At 38.1% G+C, this 22,033-nt stretch overlaps 1 protein-coding gene across 2 annotated transcripts in view; it reads left to right on the top strand.

Annotated features, from left to right (window-relative positions):
• Positions 1-22,033, top strand: part of arhgap42a (Rho GTPase activating protein 42a) — a 274,248-nt gene that overhangs the window by 144,324 nt on the left and 107,891 nt on the right. For both annotated transcript variants that reach the window (XM_069890754.1, XM_069890753.1), the window contains exon 4: positions 19,226-19,297. In XM_069890754.1, the coding sequence (XP_069746855.1) occupies positions 19,226-19,297 (72 nt within the window). The remainder of the gene's footprint in view (positions 1-19,225; positions 19,298-22,033) is intronic.

The following is a 22,033-nucleotide window of genomic DNA, read 5'->3' as shown; positions in this document are numbered from 1 at the left end:
TAAATAACTTCCTGATGCTGAAAATCTGAACTAAACATCGTTATCTTTTGATTGGGCAAGGCTTGGTCTTGCAGTCAAGTGGGTTAATGGGTAATACAGAGAAAGAGGCCTAATGTGTTTGAAATAGCAACTGTGTGATATACACAGCAGATCAGGTTTATGCTAATACAGAGAAAAAAGCTGTCAACTACACGTAGGTAAATTGCAACAGAATTGGCCAGTTCTAATACAGACAGGAACATTGAGATAATAGTCCTACACCTCCTGCAACTAAGTTTCACTAATGGCCATAATGTAATAATTCCACCTGCCAATTCATGCTGTCAGATTGTCTGCCTTCGCTACAAATCTCCTTGCATTGAAATAGATGCACTTTAGGAAATTTTCACTACATACAACCTGCTGACTTCTTACGGTACATGTGATTTTCATGTCTTTTCCCTCTTCCACTCCTCTATCTGCTCAGGTTCCCATTCCCTTTCAATTCTAGTTTAAATCCATCAGAGTAGCACTAGTAAACCTTTCCACGACATGACATCTGGCTGCTCACCCTCTCTCCTGTGAATGCTGTAAACTCGATCTAAGATTACTCAGACCCTGGCACCAGGGAGGTAATATACCATCTGGGATACTCAATCTCTTCCACAGAACCTCTTATTTGGTCCCCCTAACTAAATGGAATTCCCTATCTCTACAGCTTGCCTCTTCTCCTCCTTTCGCTTAGCCACAGGACCAGACTCCAAACTGGATCCTGATCGCCATGCCTTGTGCCTGGTAGGTCATTCTCCCTCCCCCCCAACCCCCAACAATATCGAAAATGGTATATTTGCTATTCAGGGGAATGCCCACAGGGGTGCCCTGTACTGCTTGTCTGCCTCTTCCCTTTCCCTCTCTTGACTGTTAACCATCTACCCTCCCTTTGCCTCCTAGTGTCCCTGTAACTCTTGTCTATCACCCCCTCTGCCCCCCGAACAATCCAGATTTCATCCATCTCTAGTTCTAATTCCTTAACTTGGCTTGTCAGGTGCTTCAGTTGGATGCACGTCTCGCAGATGAAGTCATCAGGGATTCTGCTGGTTTCCTGACAACTCGTATTCTGCTTGAGGAGCATTCCACTGCCTTGGCTGCTATTCCCACTGTTTCTGACTAGAGAAGCAAAATATATGATTTGGAAAACCTCCCCTGAACTTACCTACCTGCTGAATCTTTTTGGTGCCTTAAGAAGGTTGGCCCTTTCTTAACTTCAACTCCTATTGCCTCTTACCTATTCTCACCAAAGCCTCTTGAGCCAATGCCTTACCACTCCCTTGACTGCTCCGCTGAACAGTCCCTCATTTTTATAGTGATACTCAGCTTCTCCAATCAGCTTCTAGCTGCTGCCAATTGAAATTTTGTACTCAAGAAGGCAAAGGAAGCCTGTCAATGAGTATATTTCCAAGGTTAATGGATATTAAGGGAATCAAAGGAAATGAGTTAATGCGAGAGAGTGATGCTAAAAGTTAGCCATGATTTTATAAGTTATGGAACGTGAATCTTATCCTGCTAATATGTCCCTTTGGCCCCAGGCATGTTACTTCTGCTTGCAGGTTGCTGGACAGCTGCCCCTTTTTTTCCCCCCATTGACTCAATCTGCTGTTCATGTGTGGAGGGGTGGGAGGGCTTATTGAGTTCTCTTGGTTCTGACACCTGGAGTTTGTCCAAATGTGCACCTTAAATGTCAAAGCAAGGATCAAACTAGCTTGCTTTGCTTCCGCCAAAAATGTAAGGATTTCATGACCTTGGATCACCAAACATGAAAACAAAATGTTGAATTCATGAGACTTTTTTTGTCTCTATCCTCAAGTAAAGCCTGTTCCTCCTACATAACGAGTCTTAACTGTAGTACTTTGCTGATCTTAATAGAGTATGCCAAAATTATTCCAGGGATGTGAAAAATAGGGAAGGATTGTTTATGATCTATCTGCGGGTATCTGCAACACACATGATTGTGGCAATGTCTTGAACTGCGACACAAGTGGTTAGATTATGATTTGAATTGTGCTCCATTTTTCATTGATGAGATTCCCTGGATGTGAATTATTTCAGGTGTGCAGTGTTGTCTTGTAGCCACTGTTAAAGATCTGTGGAAGTTTGCAGAGAACAAGATGCAGAGGACCATTATGACAGGTTCTAGGGAGTATGGCAGAGGCAAAGAACAAAGTTCAGATTATTATCAGAATACGTACATGATATCACATACAAGCCTTCTATTTGAAAAATTTTAAAATTCATTTTCTCTAATTCCAGTGGCATTTGCATCACCCTCCACATTTCATCCTTGCTACTGATTGTCAACATTTTGTTCCTCTTCATTCTAAAGTGTCCCTCAATTTTCCTTTTATTTAATCAAACAGCAATTTGAGATCCTATTTGCATTATCTGAATCTAATTTAAAAGGTAATGTTAAAGATTGTTGTGTTTCCTCAGTGCAAAATATGCCAATGCCCCAAGTGCACTCCAATAAAGTTATACTTTGGTGTTTGGTATTCGACTGTTAATCATTGTTAACTCTATTCAATCTATGCTGGTTAATTCAACCAGAGTTTAGCAGAAGACATTAAAATTCCAGGTTTTTTTGCAACAAATGTACATCTACTATAAATTAATTTGAATGTGAGGGCTTGACAGCAATATTAAATATCAAGTAAAATTGAAACATTAGTAATAGGCTAATTATTGAGTTAATGTCATCAGAGATTAAGCATCCTGTTCCCTTTCAATTCTGAAGGTGACTGCTCAATTCAAAATTTGATGCACAGAAATTAGTTGAAGATTCAGCTGATACAAACATGTTTCTGCATGGACATTTTGCAACTAAAGTAATCTGTTATCAGGAGTGTGCACTTTTTTGAAGTGATTTATGTATCAAAGAATGCATGATTTGCTCGATGTCTGGCAACCAGAGTAGTGCCTCGGCTTCAGTTAGCTGAAACGTCTTGAGGAGAAGCTTTGAAAGCCAAGCATCAAAATTAAAAGTGAAACAAATGCAGCAGTATGCTGCAGTAAAAATGATTTTTTTTTTTTTGTTTTACTCCCAGTAAAGCTTATTAAAGTACCTTTTTAGACATTATGAACAATTCCAGAATTGAAATGAAATAGTTTGTCAGAAATATGTTTGGGAACTTAAGATACCTGTAATGGATTTGGGTGTTGACTTGATGAAGTAACAAAGTGTGTATGCAATTTTCTGTTGCAAAATCAATTTTAACATCTGAATTTTTACTGTTAATTCTTTATCCAAGTCATCACTTTACTTTTTATAAAGCAGGACTTAAAATCTATATTTATATTATTTCATATTTCTGTAGATAATAACTTGTATGTTAAATGTTGTTCAATGAAATATAGTAATAGGTTTATCATGAATATTTATCATTGCAGTCTCTGAAAGCAGAAAACCACCTTCGAAGTTTGGCAACAGAAACCAAAGGTCTAGCTTTGGACATGCAAATTCAAGAAATAGTCTACTTTGAATGTATATCTGTTAAGTTTTCCATTTGAAACATGATGAAATACAGATGGTGACAAATTGCAAACACATTGTGAGATTCAGATCTGCTTTTTGCTTGAGCTACACAAGTTTCAGTTTCATTCTCTTCTGCCAAGTATGCTGTGGCTTTTACTGTTTCGTACCATTCTGTATTTCACTTAAATATTTCATCAAATAGGCTGGGATATCATTGACTCGGGTGACTTGCTTTAACTTTCACCACTGTTATGCTTTTGTTGGGATTGCACTTAGGGGAAAATGTTTAGTTTCTCAGTTGACAGCCATAGATACCACAAAGCTTTTCCATTGCACCTTTCTCTCTGCCAACTGTCACTCATGGTTGTCTGTTGTATTCCGTCGAATCTACGTGGATGCTATTTCATCTCTTACACTTTACCTCTAGGCCTCAAGTAAATCTTTCCTTGCGCCTTGACCTTCCTCCTCACCAGCCCTCCCCCACTCCCCTTCACCAATTGAGACACAATCCCTTGCATATCAAGAGACCAATTGTTAATTTTATAGGATACTCAATTGTCCTTGGCTTAACTTATAATTTGCATTTTATATAAATGTTTTTAATTGTTATGGAGTAATTTTCAACATAAATGGTTCCTGGATACTTGCCATTTATGTTCATTTACTATCTAATTATTGTTTCATGTTAAGATTAGTTTGTACTGCACTGAATTTAATCACGAATTAAATCAAATATTAGCATATTGGCCTTTATTAATCAAAGAATTGAGTATAGGAGATGAGCAATTATGGTAAAGTAGTATAAGACATTGGTGAGGTCAAATTTAGGGTATTGTGTCCAGTTTGGGTCACCTAACTACAGGAAAGATAGGAGTGCAAAGATTTACTCAGATCTTGCCCAGACTTCTGGAACTGAGTTACAGGGTAAGGTAAAACAGGTTAGGAATTTAGTTCATGGAGTGTAGTAGAATGAGGGGAGATTTGATAGAGGTATTTATAATTATGAGTGGGATAGAGTAAATATAGGCAGATTTTTTCCACTGTGGATAGGTGAGAAACAAATCGAGGTTAAGGGTGAAACAAAAAAGTTTAAGAGGAACTTCTTCACCCAGAGAGTGGTGGGAGTGTGGATCGAGTTGCCAGCTGAAGAGGTGAACGTGGGCTCAATTTTAGCATTTAAGAAGAATTTGGACAGTTACTTGAATGGGCAGGGTATGGAGGGCTATGGACTCGGTGAAGGTCAGTGGGACTAGGCAGAAAAATAGTTTGGCACAGACTAGAAGGGCCAAAATGTCTGTTTCTGTCCTGTAATCTTCTACAGTTCTATCCCACAATCTCTATTTAAATTAACATGCTCTAGATTTTTAAATCTCACGCACTTGTGTTTCTTCCTACTTGCAAGTTTTTTTTAAACAATAGTCTCAACAAATGCATTTTTGTAGTGGCTACTACGGTAGAGCTACTGAGAAAAAAAGCAATCACACACTAGGTTAGTCAACCAAAGACTGGTTTATTGAAGCTTTACAAGCGGCTTTTATTCCCTGCCTGTCCTGGGCTCCGTGGGCCAAGGTGAGACCTTGTTAAGGGACATCTGCTGGTCCACGGGCCCAGCAGGTTTAAATTGAGACGTTAACGACCCGTGCCTTTCAGCAGGGGACCCAGCTGATCAACGTGCTGTCCCTCGGCACTCAGTACCGCTAGCATGCCAGCCCTTGGGTAAGTCCGTGCACTGCACTGGTGGCGGTTCGCATTACCGCGCTGAGTGCCCGCTCGGCATGCTACACAGCTGCTACATTTTCATATTTGTACTTATCATCTTCCATTTATCTATCAGGGGTACATTTTGCCATCAGATTCAGTCCTTCACGTGGATTTTTGAGATCCATTCCACTTGTGCTCTTGCATTTGAAACTAAATTCACAAATTCTCTGCTTGTTACATTACCAAACTTTGCACCTTTCAAATTCATTTTTTTTCTCTTAATATTAAATTGTGGCCCCAATATAAATGGAACATTTTCTCTCTGAGGAAATGTGAATTTCAAAGCAAAGACTCACATTCATTTTCTATCTATAACTGTACTAGTAACTTGTTGGGTCTTTGACTCAAGGATCATTGGTATAGAAGCAGAATAGATACAAGAAATTTAGGACAATGACTGAAACTATTGTAAAATGCTGTCACTAGGTGGTATGGCTTGAGTCCTACAACAACATGGTAGATTTTTAACTGAGCTCTAAAGTGCTCTTGCAAGTTACTGAGGACAATTATGGAAAGACAGTGATGTTCACTTTTGCTGAGAGAATTTAAAGAATAAAATGTCACTGTTGAAGGTCCGTAGTTATTTCCAGGCCAAATGTCTTCATTATAGCTCTCTTTTTTTTTCCCCTCTTCCTGCAATGCAAGATCAGATTGCAGCATATGGGCATTTGAAGCAAAAGCTTTAAGGTTAAAGGAGGAAGAGATGAGAGGTATGTTCCTGTGAATCATAGTATGTGGGCATGAAGATGAGCTGGAATGTCAGAAACAGTATTAGTTGTGTAGAAACCATCATTTTTTTCTATATAGCTTTTACCACATTTGTTGAAGAGCAACATGTCTCAAAACCTGCAGCGTCTCCACTATAGTTAAGACATGTTCCTCTTGCATGGCTTTTGGTCTGTGTTAATATTATGCTACAAGAGCGACCATGTGAAAGGGACATGTGGTTTGTTTAGTTGAATCGTTGCAAGGATGCTGACGATAGAGCTACCAAAGTTGAATAATAGGGAATTTGTGCAAGGCATGAGATTGATCTTCCAGAATGTATCTTCCTTTAGAAGTGTTGGCTGGCATTAATTGAAATGAGCCAGAATTTTAAAAAAAATGGGAGGTGGTGTATATGCTTTTCTAAACCATAACATTTCTTTATTCACTATAAATTATTTACAAAAGGTACACTGCACGTCTCTTCCACCTTTAGTTTTGTATCCGTACATTTCATCACTACATTCATTTATATTTACACCATTGCCACCAATGTGACACTTTGTTGTTACTCCCCTTCTTTTGTTTGAGGGGCTTCCTCTCGATCTTAGCCCCTCAATGCCTGGTAACGGAAGGACTCTAAACTGTGGTCTTTCCCCACGACACTCTCACGAGGGCTGCACCAAGCCTCAGTGCATCCATCAGCATATCTCCTATAGCCTGGAATGTTCCAGTTGATAGCATTCCTGCACTGATATCTCCATGTGCTGAGAGACTAACAGGTTTTGGGGAGACCAAAGTGCAAGTTGATGATCTTTCAGCAGTTCTTGGTGTCTAACTTGTGTGCAACCCTGGAAACAGCCCGTAAAGCAGTATCGTCTGACATATTGCTGCAGTGAATGGACTATGACAAGGAACCTTGCATCCTTCCCCACACACTCTTTGAGAATTTGCACTCTGTAAAGACGTGGGCGATGGCCTCCGCTTTATCGCAATCATCTCGGGAATCCGATATGACCAAATATTGTTTCGTGCCTTGGCCCCTCTAAACCAGATCCCAACACCTTCACGAACTTAGAGCTGACTGTGAAGGGGATGCTGGACTGGTTAGATAAGTTATTGAAGACCATTACCTCACTCATCTCCTGGTTTATCCTGGCACCCGAAGTAGACTCAAAATGGCAGTTGCTGATCAGTCTGTAGACTGATTGTGTGTCCACTGTCTAGCAATGTCACACCTCAAGCTCTCGTCCTTCCTGATGGATTAGCAAAGTGCTCTATGCAGCATCCAAATAAGACTGGAGAGTTTGACCAACCCTTTCTGACTCCAGAGTTATGGGGAAGCTATCAATTTCCTACCCATTGATATGGGCTGTGCTATGGATGTCCATGTAGAGCAGTTAAATCCAATTTTGGATTCACTCCCCATAGCCATTTTGGAGTCCATCATGTATGTGTGCAATATTCAGTTGAAAGCCTTCTCGAGATCAAACCTGACCAGTCATCATTCCCCACCCCCCCCCCCCCCCCCCCCCACAACCCCGGGCCCATTCTGCACACAGGGGATGGTATCTCTGAGCAGCTGTCAGAGATTTTTCAGCCCAGAATTGTGCAGATTTGATCTGGGTGGATCACCTGTTCCATGGCACACTTGTCTCGATTGGCAATGTCTTTGGGTAGGATTTTGTAAACATGTAACAATGATATGGGTCACAAATTCCTGATATCCTCCTCCTTCCTCTTCTATTTGAAGATGAGGGAGATGATGAAGTGTTGCATTTGCTTGGATCAGGCAATATAAGTGGAGAGGGGAAAAGTTAACATTTCCACCTGAAATATCAATGCTGCCTGACTTGCTGAGATTTTCCAGCACTTTCCATTTTTAATTTTGATTTTCTGCATCTGCAGTTTGTATATTTATCAGACTTGAGTTGAAGTGAAGCATCTAGCCAACGAGCAGCTTATTTCAAGATGAGAGAATGTTACAATAATTGTAATTAGCATGCAAGCAGATTGTGATCCTTGTGACCTTGTTCATCACCCTCTTTAATAAAACGTATTCCTTCCCTTCAATACTTAGTTTAATTTTTTAAATGATTGGAAGATTAATGCTACTCAGGGGGAAAAAAATCTGGCACTCTGGCATCCTCAGGATTTTGGTGCCAAACCAGCAGATTTTCAGAAATATATGATGTTATTTCTATTTGTATTCCATAAGACTTTATTGCTTATTCTTAGATATTGTACAGTGTTATAACACATTTTCAAGTGAGGCACATAGGTTTAAAAGGAGTGCCGACCCTGGGGGAGCATGAGTTGAAAATGAGTGTGGGTACTGGGTCTCAGTGAGTTGAAAGGCCATGGGAACAGAGGTTCTGGAATTTAAAAGGCATGGTGAACATCACCTGATGAGCCAGGTACTGAATCATTAGGATTTACTGTACTGTATTTTGCTTTCCATTGAAAAGGTGAAAACGCAATTGAACTTTGGCACAAGAAACATTAGTGCCAGTCCAGCAAATGACACATCTCTCCAGATATCAAAAGCACCCACCAATGAAGCATATGCCTGAGAGCTGACTGGATCTTTCATGTTGTTTCATTCCTGTATATTGACATTATTCTCATTACAATAACATTAATATATTAGCATATCAGATATTGGATTGTACTTTATAGATTGATATTCAGAGAAATTGATTTAAAATATATTGCTTGTTGACACAGTACAGTCTCCACACTAAGCTTCTAATATTTTTTTACTGGAATGGAAAGTATTACATATTTGCCAGATTTTCCTCTGAGACTGAACTGTGCAATTTTCTGAACAAATTAAACTCCACCAGCAATTTTTGAAAGTCCCAGTATGATTGTTTCCCCATTGTTAATAGTTGACAACAATTATTTGGAATTAATTCACTTATTCCTTTAATCATCTGACTGTAGAGTTTTCAGCTGGTTTTATCTTGACTCTATAAACATATAGACAAAACTCTTCTTTGGAATGGGCATTGAGGATGTTATGTGGGTACTGTCTCTACAAGTTTAGCAACATGGTTCTGAATCGTTTTATGTTTTCCTAGTATTTGTGTTACATAAAAATAAAAAAAATACCAAAGATGTTAGAAGAATATTCTGTGAAACATTTCCTGAGCATTTTACTGAAAATCTAAACCATAAAAAATCTTCAGTTAAATTTATATCCATGTCTATTTATGTATGTTCTTTGTATATTTTCACATCCAGTTCCAGATAATATAATTGATTGGATCATATTCTTCTAAATTGAAGAACGTGCGTGTGGATGGTGTGGTTAAATATAGCTGTGGGTTTGATTTATATAAATACATAGAAACAGGATAAGTTGAATATCAATTTTCTGTTTTTTGTGGTGTAGTCAACACATTGGTCAGCAAAGCAAATTAACAGTTGGTCACTCATTTGTGTGTCCATTTTATTTCATAATAGCTGATAAATAAGTTTAGATCATCCAGAATTGCTTCGAAATTAACTAAATTTTCTTCCTTTAAAAAGTAAGGGAACTGCATTCAATTATAAAATGGGGTGAATGATGTTCATATGCCATCATTTTTAAGCATTTGTAAAGATTAGTTGTAGTTTAAAGCAGAGTTTTAATGAATGTATTAAGTAATCTAATTCTTTACTCAGATTGTAATGTTTTTCTCCACTAGTTCCAATTAAAATTAGAGTTGTTAACCACATTTTTGAGCCAAGGTTAGTCAACATGCACAGTGGATTAAACTTAAAGATCCACAGATTGGAGGTGAAATAAGTTCAGGTGACCCCCATAATGTGGGGAGGGGGAGTGTGATAGGTCTGTACTATCACCAATGTATATAGTTACGGTATCTAGAGTGTAATGACTGTGCTTACAGCGATTGGCTGAGAGCTTAGCCACGCCTACTGTCTGGGGCTTAAAGGGTTGTGTCCCTAGCCAGGTCAGATCATTCCGGACTGGTCGGCCACCTGTGAAGAGCTCCTGTCTTTTGCTAATAAAATTGTAGAGCTTGTCGAAAGAACCAAAGACTTGTTGATCCAAACCAAGGCTTTTATTAGCAAAAGACAAGAGCCGACCAGTCCGGAATGATCCGACCTGGCTAGGGACACAACCTTTTAAGGCCCAGACAGTAGGCGTGGCTAAGCTCTCAGCCAATCGCTGTAAGCACAGTCATTACACTCTAGATACTGTAACTATATACATTGGTGATAGGTCTGTACTATCACATTCCTGTTCGCTGTGCCCTGCCCAGATACCACCACCACCTCAGTGATACAGGCCCTTCATAGTATCTTCGCCATTTTCGGGTACCCCAATTCCATCCACAATGATAGGGGGTTCTCATTCATGAGCGCAGAGCTGCAACAGTACCTTCTGGAGTGTGGTATCGCTTCAAGCAGGACCACCAGCTATAACCCACGCGGTAACAGCCATGTCGAGAGGGAGAATGCCACCATCTGGAGAGCGGTTACACTGGCTCTCCAGTCCAAAGGTCTCTCCACCTCTCACTGGCAGGAGGTTCTCACTAGTGCCTTACACTCCATCCTCTCCCTCCTATGTACCGCAACAAATGCCACCCCCCACGAAAGGATGTTCCTTTTCCCGAGGAAATCCGGATCAGGAACCACTGTACCGGCATGGCTCACTGTCCCTGGCCCCGTCCGTTTGTGACGCCATGTCCGGTACTCCAAGAACGACCCCTTGGTCGACCGAGTGACTCTACTCCACGCAAACCCGCATTACGCCTACGTTGAGTTCCCAGATGGTCGGGAGGACACTATTTCGGTGCGGGACCTAGCTCAGGACGCGGTAGGCCCAGCAACCCCCCCAACCCAACCTTCCCTAACTTTTTATTCCCCAAGCCCTGTGCCGGAACAGAAGGACCAACAGCACCCCAATGACCCGGGCCACCCTGCCGACAACATGGCTGGGGAATTGAGCGAAGGAGCGATCGCACCCGACGAGCCTGCTGGCAACACCACTCCAGCGATCCCAATCCCGGCATCACGGCGGTCACGCCGAATGGTCAGACCCCCTGACCGCTACAGTCCTTAACCTACCCCTTCCGTTCATTCTCTCCCTCATTTTTTTTATTCCTTCCCTTCTCTCTCTTCAGCCCTTCCACCCCAGGGTTAGTTCTCCAAGAAGGGGTGAATGTGGTAGTACAGACCTATCACCATTGTATATAGTTACAGTATCTAGAGTGTAATGACTGTGTTTACAGCGATTGGCTGAGAGCTTAGCCAGGCCTACTGTCTGGGCCTTAAAGGGTTGTGTCCCAAGCCAGGTCGGATCATTCCGGACTGGTCGGCCACCTGTGAAGAGCTCCTGTCTTTTGCTAATAAAAGCCTTGGTTTGGATCAACAAGTCTTTGTTTGGTTCTTTCGACGAGCTCTACAGGGAGAGGTTGCAGTCCTTGAAATTTGGAGTATCGTAGGTACATATGCCACGAACTGTGAGCTGAAAGGAAATAAATTTTGTGTTTATTCACCTTTTCTTTCTCAGAAGTTCTGTGAGAGTAAATTTTAAACCTGCTTCTAGATTGGCAAATGATCACTTATTATTTGTATGTCACATGTCAATCAAATGAAGGCAGAGGAATTCTGTCATTATTCTCAAAGATCTGTTACTTGGCAAAACAATAAGTGCTGGATGTTGGAAATCTGAAGTAAAATGGAGAATCCTAAAATATTTTTCTCCCTTCTGCTGCTCTGCTTGTAAAAAATGGCAACAGGCTGCCTGATTTATCCACACTGATCATTCCCACAGCTGGCATAGTGATCATAAATTAAATTTGGTTCAAATTTGGATTTTATTCATTGCAGTCCGGCTATCCCTTTTAATAATTTTTAGGAATTAATTGCTGCCAAGCTACATCTCTGTCCCTGAAAGTGAGCCAGTACTCTGTTGTTGGTTTTATTAAAATGTTTCCCCTCTTGTGTTTCAAAGTCAAATCCTTCTTTTACTCAATTTATTTCTTGTCTGCACCTGATTTAAACCTTTTGGTTCAGGCACCATAAACTGCCCCTAAAATGGAAGGATTGTGCTTATTGTATTTGCACAGATCCCAATCTCTTGTCGGAGAACAGGCCACCTTCCTTGTTTATTTTTTTCTCTTCATGTCATCTTATGCTTTGTTATGCCTAAGGCATGTGCCTGGAAAGCTGCAGCAAATCGGACTTTAATTGTATCTGTACATATGATGATGACAAACTCTTTATTCGTTATTGCTCCAAGACTACTTCTAGTCTTTGTCTTTGCAATACTGAACCTCTCTTCCAACCATCTTGCCACTAGATCTGAGTTGATCCATGTGGCAAGTATGGAAATTGTTCAATCTACTTAGCCTTGGGTGCAAGAGCAGAGGTTGTTCCAATCTTGGTGAGCAAGCTGTAGTGTACAGATGTCACCTGTGCACAGTCAGAAGGCAGATCATGATTGAAGAATTGACTCATAGTTACAGGAGAAAGGGCCTCCCACTGGACACTGCAGAGGCTCTATCCTCCCAACAGAATATCATCCCGAGATACTCTGATCATCTCAATTTTTGGCAGAATAAATGAACAAATCTTAGTGTGCACTCCACACTGACAGCTCAAACAATGATGTAAGCTGTATGTTTTTCATGTCCTTAGTACCACACTACCAATGTATATATTCTGCTATGAGCTCTGCCCATGTGAGGGATTCTCAGAAGTTCTGTGAGAGTACATTTTAAACCTGCTTCTAGATTGGCAAATGATCACTTATTATTTGTATGTCACATGTCAATCAAATGAAGGCAGAGGAATTCTGTCATTATTCTCAAAGATCTGTTACTTGGCAAAACAATAAGTGCTGGATGTTGGAAATCTGAAGTAAAATGGAGAATCCTAAAATATTTTTCTCCCTTCTGCTGCTCTGCTTGTAAAAAATGGCAACAGGCTGCCTGATTTATCCACACTGATCATTCCCACAGCTGGCATAGTGATCATAAATTAAATTTGGTTCAAATTTGGATTTTATTCATTGCAGTCCGGCTATCCCTTTTAATAATTTTTAGGAATTAAATATGGGGTTCCAGGTACTGTTGTAAACATCACCGTCAGAGCTAAGGATGTGGTGTGTTGGAAATGTCTTTTAATATGGAAATGTTAAGACAGTATTTAGAAAATTTGGAAGAAGTTATTGTTATACAATATTTGTGTGAAAAATGGTAAGGATAAAACTCTAAAGTTTATTTGTCTTAATATTAATGGAATAAATGGGTAAGTGAATAGGAAGAGGGTCTTGCCATAATTAAATAAATTAAAGTTGGATATAATCTTTTGCAGGAAACACATCTTACCAAATTGGACTTTGATAAATTAAAAAAGAGGATGGGTGGGACAAATAATATTGCCTTCCTTTGGTTCAAAGGCAAGAGGGGTGGCAATTCTAATTCATAAAAATACACCAGTGTTAATAGAAGATACCTTGATTGATCAAACTGGAAGATATGTAATGGCACACTGCAAAATTTATGGAGAAGCATGGACATTTATGAATATTTATGCCCTGAATTATGATGACAAAGCCTTTATGAATGTTATCCTCTTAAAAATAGTAGAGGGAAGAAAAAATATTTTGGTTGGAAGAGACTTTAATTTCTGCATGGAACCAATACTAGATAAATCAGCAAGAACAATAATGAAAGCAGCAAAAAAAAAAAACACAATTTCATATATGAAAGATTAAATCTTATCAATGTATGGAGGTGATTAAATCCCACAGAGAGAGACTTCACTTTTTACTCAAGGGTGCATGACTCACATAAAAGGATTGACTTATTTTTAGTGTCTGTCCAGTTAAAAAGTAGAGTGATTAAAAACAGAATATCTATCAAGGTTTCTATCAGACCACTCTCCATTAATATTAACTGTAGCAATAATCGAAAAGCAAGAGAATGTAAACAGACAACATCTCAGTACTACATTGCTTAAAAGAACAGGCTTCTGCAAATTTATAAAGAGACAGACAGAAATATTTTGTGAAATAAATCTACCAGTTTTCTGATATGGGATGTGCTCAAAGTATATTTGAGGGGATAAATTATATCCTATATGAAGAATCTTAAAAGGGATCATGCGACAGAAGTAAACAGTTTGGAGAAAGGTATGAAAGAATTAGAAAAAAAATCAAAGAACTGGATTACAAGAATAATACAGATTACTGGAGAATAAAAAGCTAAGATACAATACAAACATATAGGACAGAAAAAGCTAGATTAAAAACTAAACAACAATACTATGAGTTGGGTGAATGGGATGCACAGAGTTTTAACTTGGCAGATTAAAACAGGAGTCATCAAGGATTATAAATGCTATAAAAACTGAAACAGACACTCTGGTATATAAGCAAAAATAAATTAATGGTTGTTTTAGACACTATTACATGAAACTGTACAAATCAAAATTACTAGGAGATGAGAATGAAATGGAACTTTTTTTTGAATTTTGAACTTACGAGGCTGAGAGAGAGAAAGAATAGAATGAGAAACTCCCTTCACAAGAGAAGAAATCGAAAAGATCCTGGGCACCCTACAGGCTAATAAATCACTGGGGGAGGATGGATTTTTACCTGAGTTTTATAGACAATTCAAAGAATTATTAATATCCCTTTTAATGGATGTCCTGGACCAAGCAGGGGAAACATAGACCCTCCCAGAATCATTCTCAACTGTGATTCTTATTAGTGTTACCAAAAAAGAATAGGGACCTACAAAAAAATTAAATTATTCAAACCAGTAGCCCTGTTAAATGCTGATTATATGCTACTAGTGAAAGCATTGTTTAATAGATCTGACAATACTTGCCAAAATTGATATGTACGGACCAAACAGGATTTGTTAAAGGAAGACGTTCCTCAAATAGTCTAGGAAGATTATTTAATATAGCACACATGGCTAAATCTGAACAAAATCCAAGTATTATAGTCTTCCTTGACATGGGAAAACCATTTGACTGTTTGGAATAGCCATTTTTATTTAAAGTACTGGAAAAATTTGGTATAGGCAGAACATTTATCAATTGGATAAAAACGTATTACCATAAACCACATAATCAGATGTTCGTGGTGTCCCCCTTGAATAGATCAATCAGACAGGGATGCCCCCTGTCCCCAGCACGTTCTATTTTAGTGATAGAACCTCTGGCAGAGATAATAAGAAGGGATTGGATATAAAGGCCTTCAAAGTTGGGCAAGAGAAACACAAAATCTATTCGCCTATGATGTGCTATTGTACCTATCAGATCCGAATAAATCTTTGGAAAAATTACAAGTAACACTAGAAAAATATGGAAGAATATCAGGCTACAAAATAAATATGGATAAAAATGTGATGCCATTAACAAATTTTGAATAGGAAAGATACCAAAAAGGAAGTAAATTTAAATGGAAGATGGATGGAATAAAATAGCTTGGAATAGCAACTGACAATAACTTGCAAAATCTGTGCAAACTAAATTATGGTCCTCTTCTTGGAAAAACAGAAGGAGACCTACAGAAATAGAGAAATTTACCAATTACTTTAGTGGGAAGGGTTAATTGCATCAAAATGAAAGTAATGCCAAGACGGCAATAGCTTTTTCAATTGCTGTGTATTCTGTTACATAAAAACATTTTTTTAAGCTACTAAGCAACCATATTACAGATACTATAGAATAATAGGGTACCAGGAATTGCATTGGAAAAAGTGACATGGCACTATGGGCTAGGAGGACCTAACCTTCCAGATTAAAAAAAAATATATTACCTAGCTGCACAGGCTAGATTTCTCGCAGCCTTCTTCCCTGAAGACAACCTTCCCCATGTTGGTTTCAAATGGGAATGTACTCAATGGAGGAGGGGGGAAGCAAAGAATTTTATCTATAAATGGAGTTTCAAATCACTAAAGAGAAAAAAATGGATAACTCATTCTAATACACATGATAAGAGTGTGGCAAGAAGTTAATGAATGTATAGGGAAAAAAAAAAGTAGGGGTATCAATAAAAGCACCATTGTGTAAAAGCATTATTGTCCATGAACTCAGGCAATAGAATATTAAATTTGAGGTATGACAAAGGTACAAGAGATATTAAGGATCATTAACAGAGGAACTCATGTCCTTTGAACAATTAAAACACAAATAGAGTGGCCATTGGGACCTTTTTCTGTTTTCTTCAACTTGGTTTGTTCTTAAGAGAAAGATAGGGATGAACATTTACCCCACATGAAATTATCGTCTGGATTTATAACAAAAATGTACTATGCACTCCAGAGCAAAAGTGCAAAACTAAGGTTGCAGATCCCAAGGGAAAGATGGGAGTCAGACTTGGGTGTGGTGATTTCAGAAAGAAGCTGGTCAGATTGGTTAAGGCCGGCATGACATCAGTTAACAATGCAAGATATGGATTGGTTCAGTATTTTTTTTTTTTTTTTTTTTTTACACCAGTTATATCTAACCTCGCAAAAGTTACAGAGATCAAAAGCCAAAGTTTCAGAGATGTATTTCAGATGTGGGGCTGAGACAGGGCCTTTTCTACATGCCATGTGGTCATGTGTAAAAGTGAGGCCATTTTGGCAAGCAATTGCAGAAATATTAGCCAGAATAACAGGGGTGGCCTTCACAGGTGACCCAGAGCTATATCTATCAGGTAATTTCATGGAAATAAGCAACAGATTGACCCAATATCAAATCTCATTTTTAAAAATAGCACTGGCGGTAGCGAAAAAAATGTATTGCAATAGCTTGGAAGTCTGACTCCCCTCTATTCATAGCATGATAGACTGTAGAAATGATCAGCTGTATACTAATGGGGGAAAATAAAAAAATGGCATAATTTAAAGGATAAATATGCCACTTATGTAAAGGACTGGCAGCCAATATAGGGGCCCAGATACAGTAATAAAAAGGAACAAAAAAAGAGTATAAAAGTAACTATACAAAACGTAGTTTCCCCAACTGCACCCTGAATAGTTTACATATATGTAAGCTCTGACGGTGAACAGATCTGTATGTATGGAAGGGAAGTGGGAGGGAGGGACTGTTTTGCTTTTGTTTGTTGTGTTTGTGAGAAAAAGTTTAATATATTGTATATTTAAAATGTCACTTAAAAAAAGTCAAAAATATAATATTTTAAAAATGGCTTTTATAGAAGAGGTTTTTATCTTTTCCCTGCAGCTAAATTTGTGCATTTAGCTTAAATATATTCCCTTCATTTCCAAAAAGAGGCAACATTTGGCATGAAGAATTTAATTGGCAGTAATATTTTTGAGGCACCTTCATCTTTTGGCAAGCAATTTTGGCAAGCAATGTTAAAAATGCAAGTTTTGCTTTACCTCAAGGACCAAACTGACCAAATCGGAGAGGAGTCTGACTCTAGTAGACCATCAGGTTTATTATTAACTAGTCAGTCAAGTTCATTATCATCTGATTGTGCAAATACAAACTGACGAAGCAGCGTTCTCCAGACCTCTGAGCAAAACATGTCGACACACAATCAGACATATCACATATACAGACAAGTGCAGGATAAATACTTCATCTGTACAAGTACATAAATAAATATTGTTTTGTACATTATGAGAGTGTTAGTTTTTTCTTGAATCCTTTAACTTTTGACATCTCTTAAGATCTCTGACCAAGCTCTTTAGGTGCCTCAGGCTGGTTCATATCTTGACCCTAAATAAACATGACCTATTATTGAGATTGTATTTCATGCTCTACGTATTAACTTTTCACTTGGAATGATCTAATCCAGAAACAGCTTTTTTTCCCCCCACTGTACAATAAAAAGCAGAGGTTAAGGTGACTATTCTTTTGCATATTATGGATAATCAATAGTTCACATTATTATTCCTGCCATTAGGACGATTTATGTTGTCATGTGTTAATTGATTGATAAATATTTTGGAACATTACTGGGCTAATTTGTTCACTGCATCATTAAGTTGTTGAATATTTCTGGTTTCAATTCATTTTCTCCTGTTGTTTGATGATTATTTCAGTTTATATGTTTCCCTTCTTGCTGAAATATGGATTGTTAGCAGATTTTTTAAAAATGATGTTGGATTTTGCTTAAATTACAGTTTTTTTGATGATTGGACATTCTGAAGTTTGTGCTTCAGATTTGAGGATATCTTATTTGCTGTATATGCAGATGTACAAATGAATGTCGTTTAATACACAAAAGTGCTGGAGAAACTCAGCAGGTCATGCAATGTTCTTTAGGGCTAAAGATATGTAACCAGTATGAATGTAATTCAGAATGAAACCTAAATAGTCAAGAAAGTTTAAACATTACTGGTGAAGATTCAAGGCAATAGCAAAGATTTTGTTAACATTTCCAAGCCATACATCCCCTCACCTGAACTTGGGTTAAAATTGGTGTGTTTTCCATCTCTGATCCTTCTCAGGAATTTGGAAATCATGACTTATTCCTACAGTCTGCAAGCATCCAAGTCCCTTGCAAATTGATTGAGCCTGTATGAATAGCCTGCCAAGGGGACAATTTTACTTGGTGGCTTGGAGCCAAATAGTTAGTATTTTCATGATCAGCGGAGAATTCACTACATGTTTTCTTAGGCCTGAAAAGAAACATTGATCTTGGCATTGGTTAAATAAATTGGTGGATTGTAAGTTGTGGAAATTTTCTCTGAATTAGGACAGAATCGATGATATAAGTGATCAAAGTCAACAGTTTTCATTGGAAATCTCAAGTAAGGTGTGATTTTATTAATGGAGTAGGCTTAAAAGGTTTATTGGCCTACTCTTATTCCAGTTTCTTATGTTATAAGTAATTCATTGATTGTTAGGTCTTAATGACAATTCTGGTGAAGGCTAAAATGAGAAAAAGATATCAGCACTGACACCTTCAAAAACCGATCAAGTGGAGAACTTTCTTCCATTGAGAATCTTAATTCTAAAGGTATCCAGCTGCCATTTTATGTGACTTTGATATTGTTTTAAAATTAAACGATCTGGTAATTTATGACTTTCATTTCTGTGGCTTGTATAAAAGGCTTCAATTTAATGATTTCTACATCCTTCACCCATTAACACTATAAAATCATCAATATATAAATGAATGTACAGGTTGGAGAGGAGATGTAGAAATAGTATGTCTCTGTCTTTGTTTAAATAACACACTTTGGGTTAATTTGAACCGGAAATATTGCATTAGCTTATAGTAGAAGGCAACAAAAGTTAAAAATGTATTCTCTGTTGTTATTTTAGATTCAAAATGCCAATGATGTTTTAATTGCGCCACTCGAAAAGTTTCGTAAAGATCAAATTGGGGCAGCAAAAGTAAGTAATATCAATTTATTCTTGAATCTACTTTCCCATTTTTTTTTTTTTTTTTTAAACAGAGTTGATAAAATGATAAAAACAATTCCAAAGAAAACTTGGAAATGAATAGTTTGTACATTCACTTATTGAAATTTTACTTTGGTTGTGGATTTAAGGTATCATACAGGAAACCAAATCACCACAGAACAATACAGCACAGAAAAAGTCCCTTCAGCTTTTCTAGTCTGTGCTGAACTTTTATTCCACACACTCCCACCGACCTGCACGCCCCCCCACCATAGCCAATCCATGTGCCTCTCCAAATTCTTAAAAATTAAAATTGAGCCTGCATTCACCACTTCAGCTGGCAGCTTGTTCCATGCTCCCACCACTCTCTGTATGAAGAAGTTCACCCTAATATTCCCTCTAAACCTTTCCGCTTAAACAATGTCTTGTGGTTTGTATATCACCTACCCTCAGTTATAAAAGCCTACCTAGATTTACTCTGTCAAGACCTCTCATAATTATAAATATCTCTATCAAATCTCCCCTAATTTTGCTATTCTCCAGGAAATAAAACCCTAACTTGTTTACCTTTCCTAGTTCCTAAAGACTGGGCAACATTTCTCTGGACTCTTTCAATCTTATTGATATCTTTCCTGTAGTTAGGTGACCAAAACTGCACACAATACTCCAAACTTGGCCGTACCAAATTCTTGTACAATTTTACCATAACATCCCAACTCCTCTACTCCAATACTTCGATTTATGAAGGCCAGTTTACCAAAAGTTCTCTTTACATCCTTATTTATCTGTGACACCACTTTCAGGGAATGATGTATCTGCATTCCCAGATCCCTCTGTCCTACTGCTCTCCTCAGTGCCCTACCATATACCTTGTATGTCCTTTCTTGGTTTGTCCTTCCAAAATGAAACGCCTCATACTTGTCTGCTTTAAATTCCATCTACCATTTTTTAGCCCATTTTTCCATATGATCCAGATCCCTCTGCAAGCATTGAAAGCCTTCTTTGCTGTCCACAGCACCTCCAATCCTTGTGTCATCTGCAAATTTGCTGAACTAATTTATCACATTATCATCCTGATCATTTTTTTATTATTTTATTTATAAATTTTAAACCACAGTAATACTTGCATTACATTCAATTCCAGAAATTATTTCAAAAAATTATACATGTGGTATATATAATCCCACCTCCCCTCCCCAACTCCTTTTAAAAAAAAAGGGAAAGAAGAAAAAAAAAGAGAAGATTCCAAGAAAATAAAACATTTATACAATAAAGTCGTGAGGCCTTCAGAGAGTCAATTAAACATGCAAACCCAAATTTTGTAAATATGGGTACAATTTTTTCCAAAAGACATGATATTTATCCAGATTAGAAGTAATCTTCTCTAATGGTATACAACTGCGAAGATCTGTGTGCCATCTTTCCACACTTAAATCTTTTACTGACTTCCATGATAATTCTATACATTTCTTAGAAACTGCTAAAGCAATTAGCACAAATTCAGTTTGATACACATTTCATTTCAGCTTTGGTCTTATAACAATTTAACTCAATAAAAATAACTGGATCCTGTGGGAATTTGACCCCTATAATTCATTCCAGAAAATCACCTATCTCTTCCCAAAAATGTCTAACTTTTGGGTATTGCCAAGTTCCAATCTCCGATCTACACCTAAAACATAAATCTGATATAGCAGGATTTAATCTATTTATTTATTGTGGAGTCAAATATAATTGATTTAAAAAATTATATTGGACCAACCCATATCTTACATTGATAATTTTAGTCCTATTACTCCGACACAACTCCATCCAGTCCTTTTCATTTATTTGTATCTGTAAATTGACTTTTCATCTTAATCTTAATTTATGCACCCCAATTTTGGGGGCTTTCATTTGAAGTAAATTATTTATTACTGAAATAATTTATTTTCAGTAGTATTACAAATCAGTAGTTCCAATTCACTTTGATTTGGCAACTTCAAACTAGGACCTATTTTGCCAGATTCTTGTAGACCTCTATTAAGTCATCTATCATCCTTCTACTCTCCAAAGATAAAAACCCCATTTCTGCTAACCTTGCCTCATAAGATTTGTTTTCCAATCCAGGCTACCTCCTGATAAATCTCCTCTGCACTGTTGTCATTAACGTCAACATCCTGCCTGTGGTGATGTGACCAAAACTGAACATTGAACACAATGTTCCAAGTGTCGTCTCACCAGAGATTTGTAGAGCTGCAACATATCCTCTTGACTCTTGAATTCAATCCCCCAACTAATGAAGCCCAGCATCCCATAGGCCTTCTGAACTATCCTATCAACCTATGCAGAAACCTAGGATTTGGACCTAAAGGTCCCTCTGTTCTTGTATACTGTTAAGTATCTGTCCTTGTACTCAGCTTTCTGGTTTGTCCTTCCAAAATGCATCTCCTCACACTTATCCAGATAGAACTCCATCTTTCACTTTTCTACCCAACTCTGCATCCTGTCCATATCTTTTTGTAATCTACACCAACTTTCAAAACCATCCACAACCCCTCCAACCTTTTTATCATCCACAGCTGACTGACCCATCCTTCTTTATCTAGGTAATTTATAAAAACCACAAAGATCAAGGATCCCAGAATAGACCTGGTAGAATTTCATGAGTCACTGACCTCCAGGCAGAATAATTCCGTTCACTAACTCAGAATCCACACAGTCAAGGGTCCATGGATCCCATGCCTC

The sequence above is a fragment of the Narcine bancroftii genome, chromosome 7 (assembly GCF_036971445.1).
Source record: "Narcine bancroftii isolate sNarBan1 chromosome 7, sNarBan1.hap1, whole genome shotgun sequence".
In the NCBI taxonomy this organism is placed as follows: Eukaryota; Metazoa; Chordata; class Chondrichthyes; order Torpediniformes; family Narcinidae; genus Narcine; species Narcine bancroftii.
Note: the sequence above shows the minus strand (reverse complement) of the source record. Positions and strands in the feature narration are given on the sequence as shown.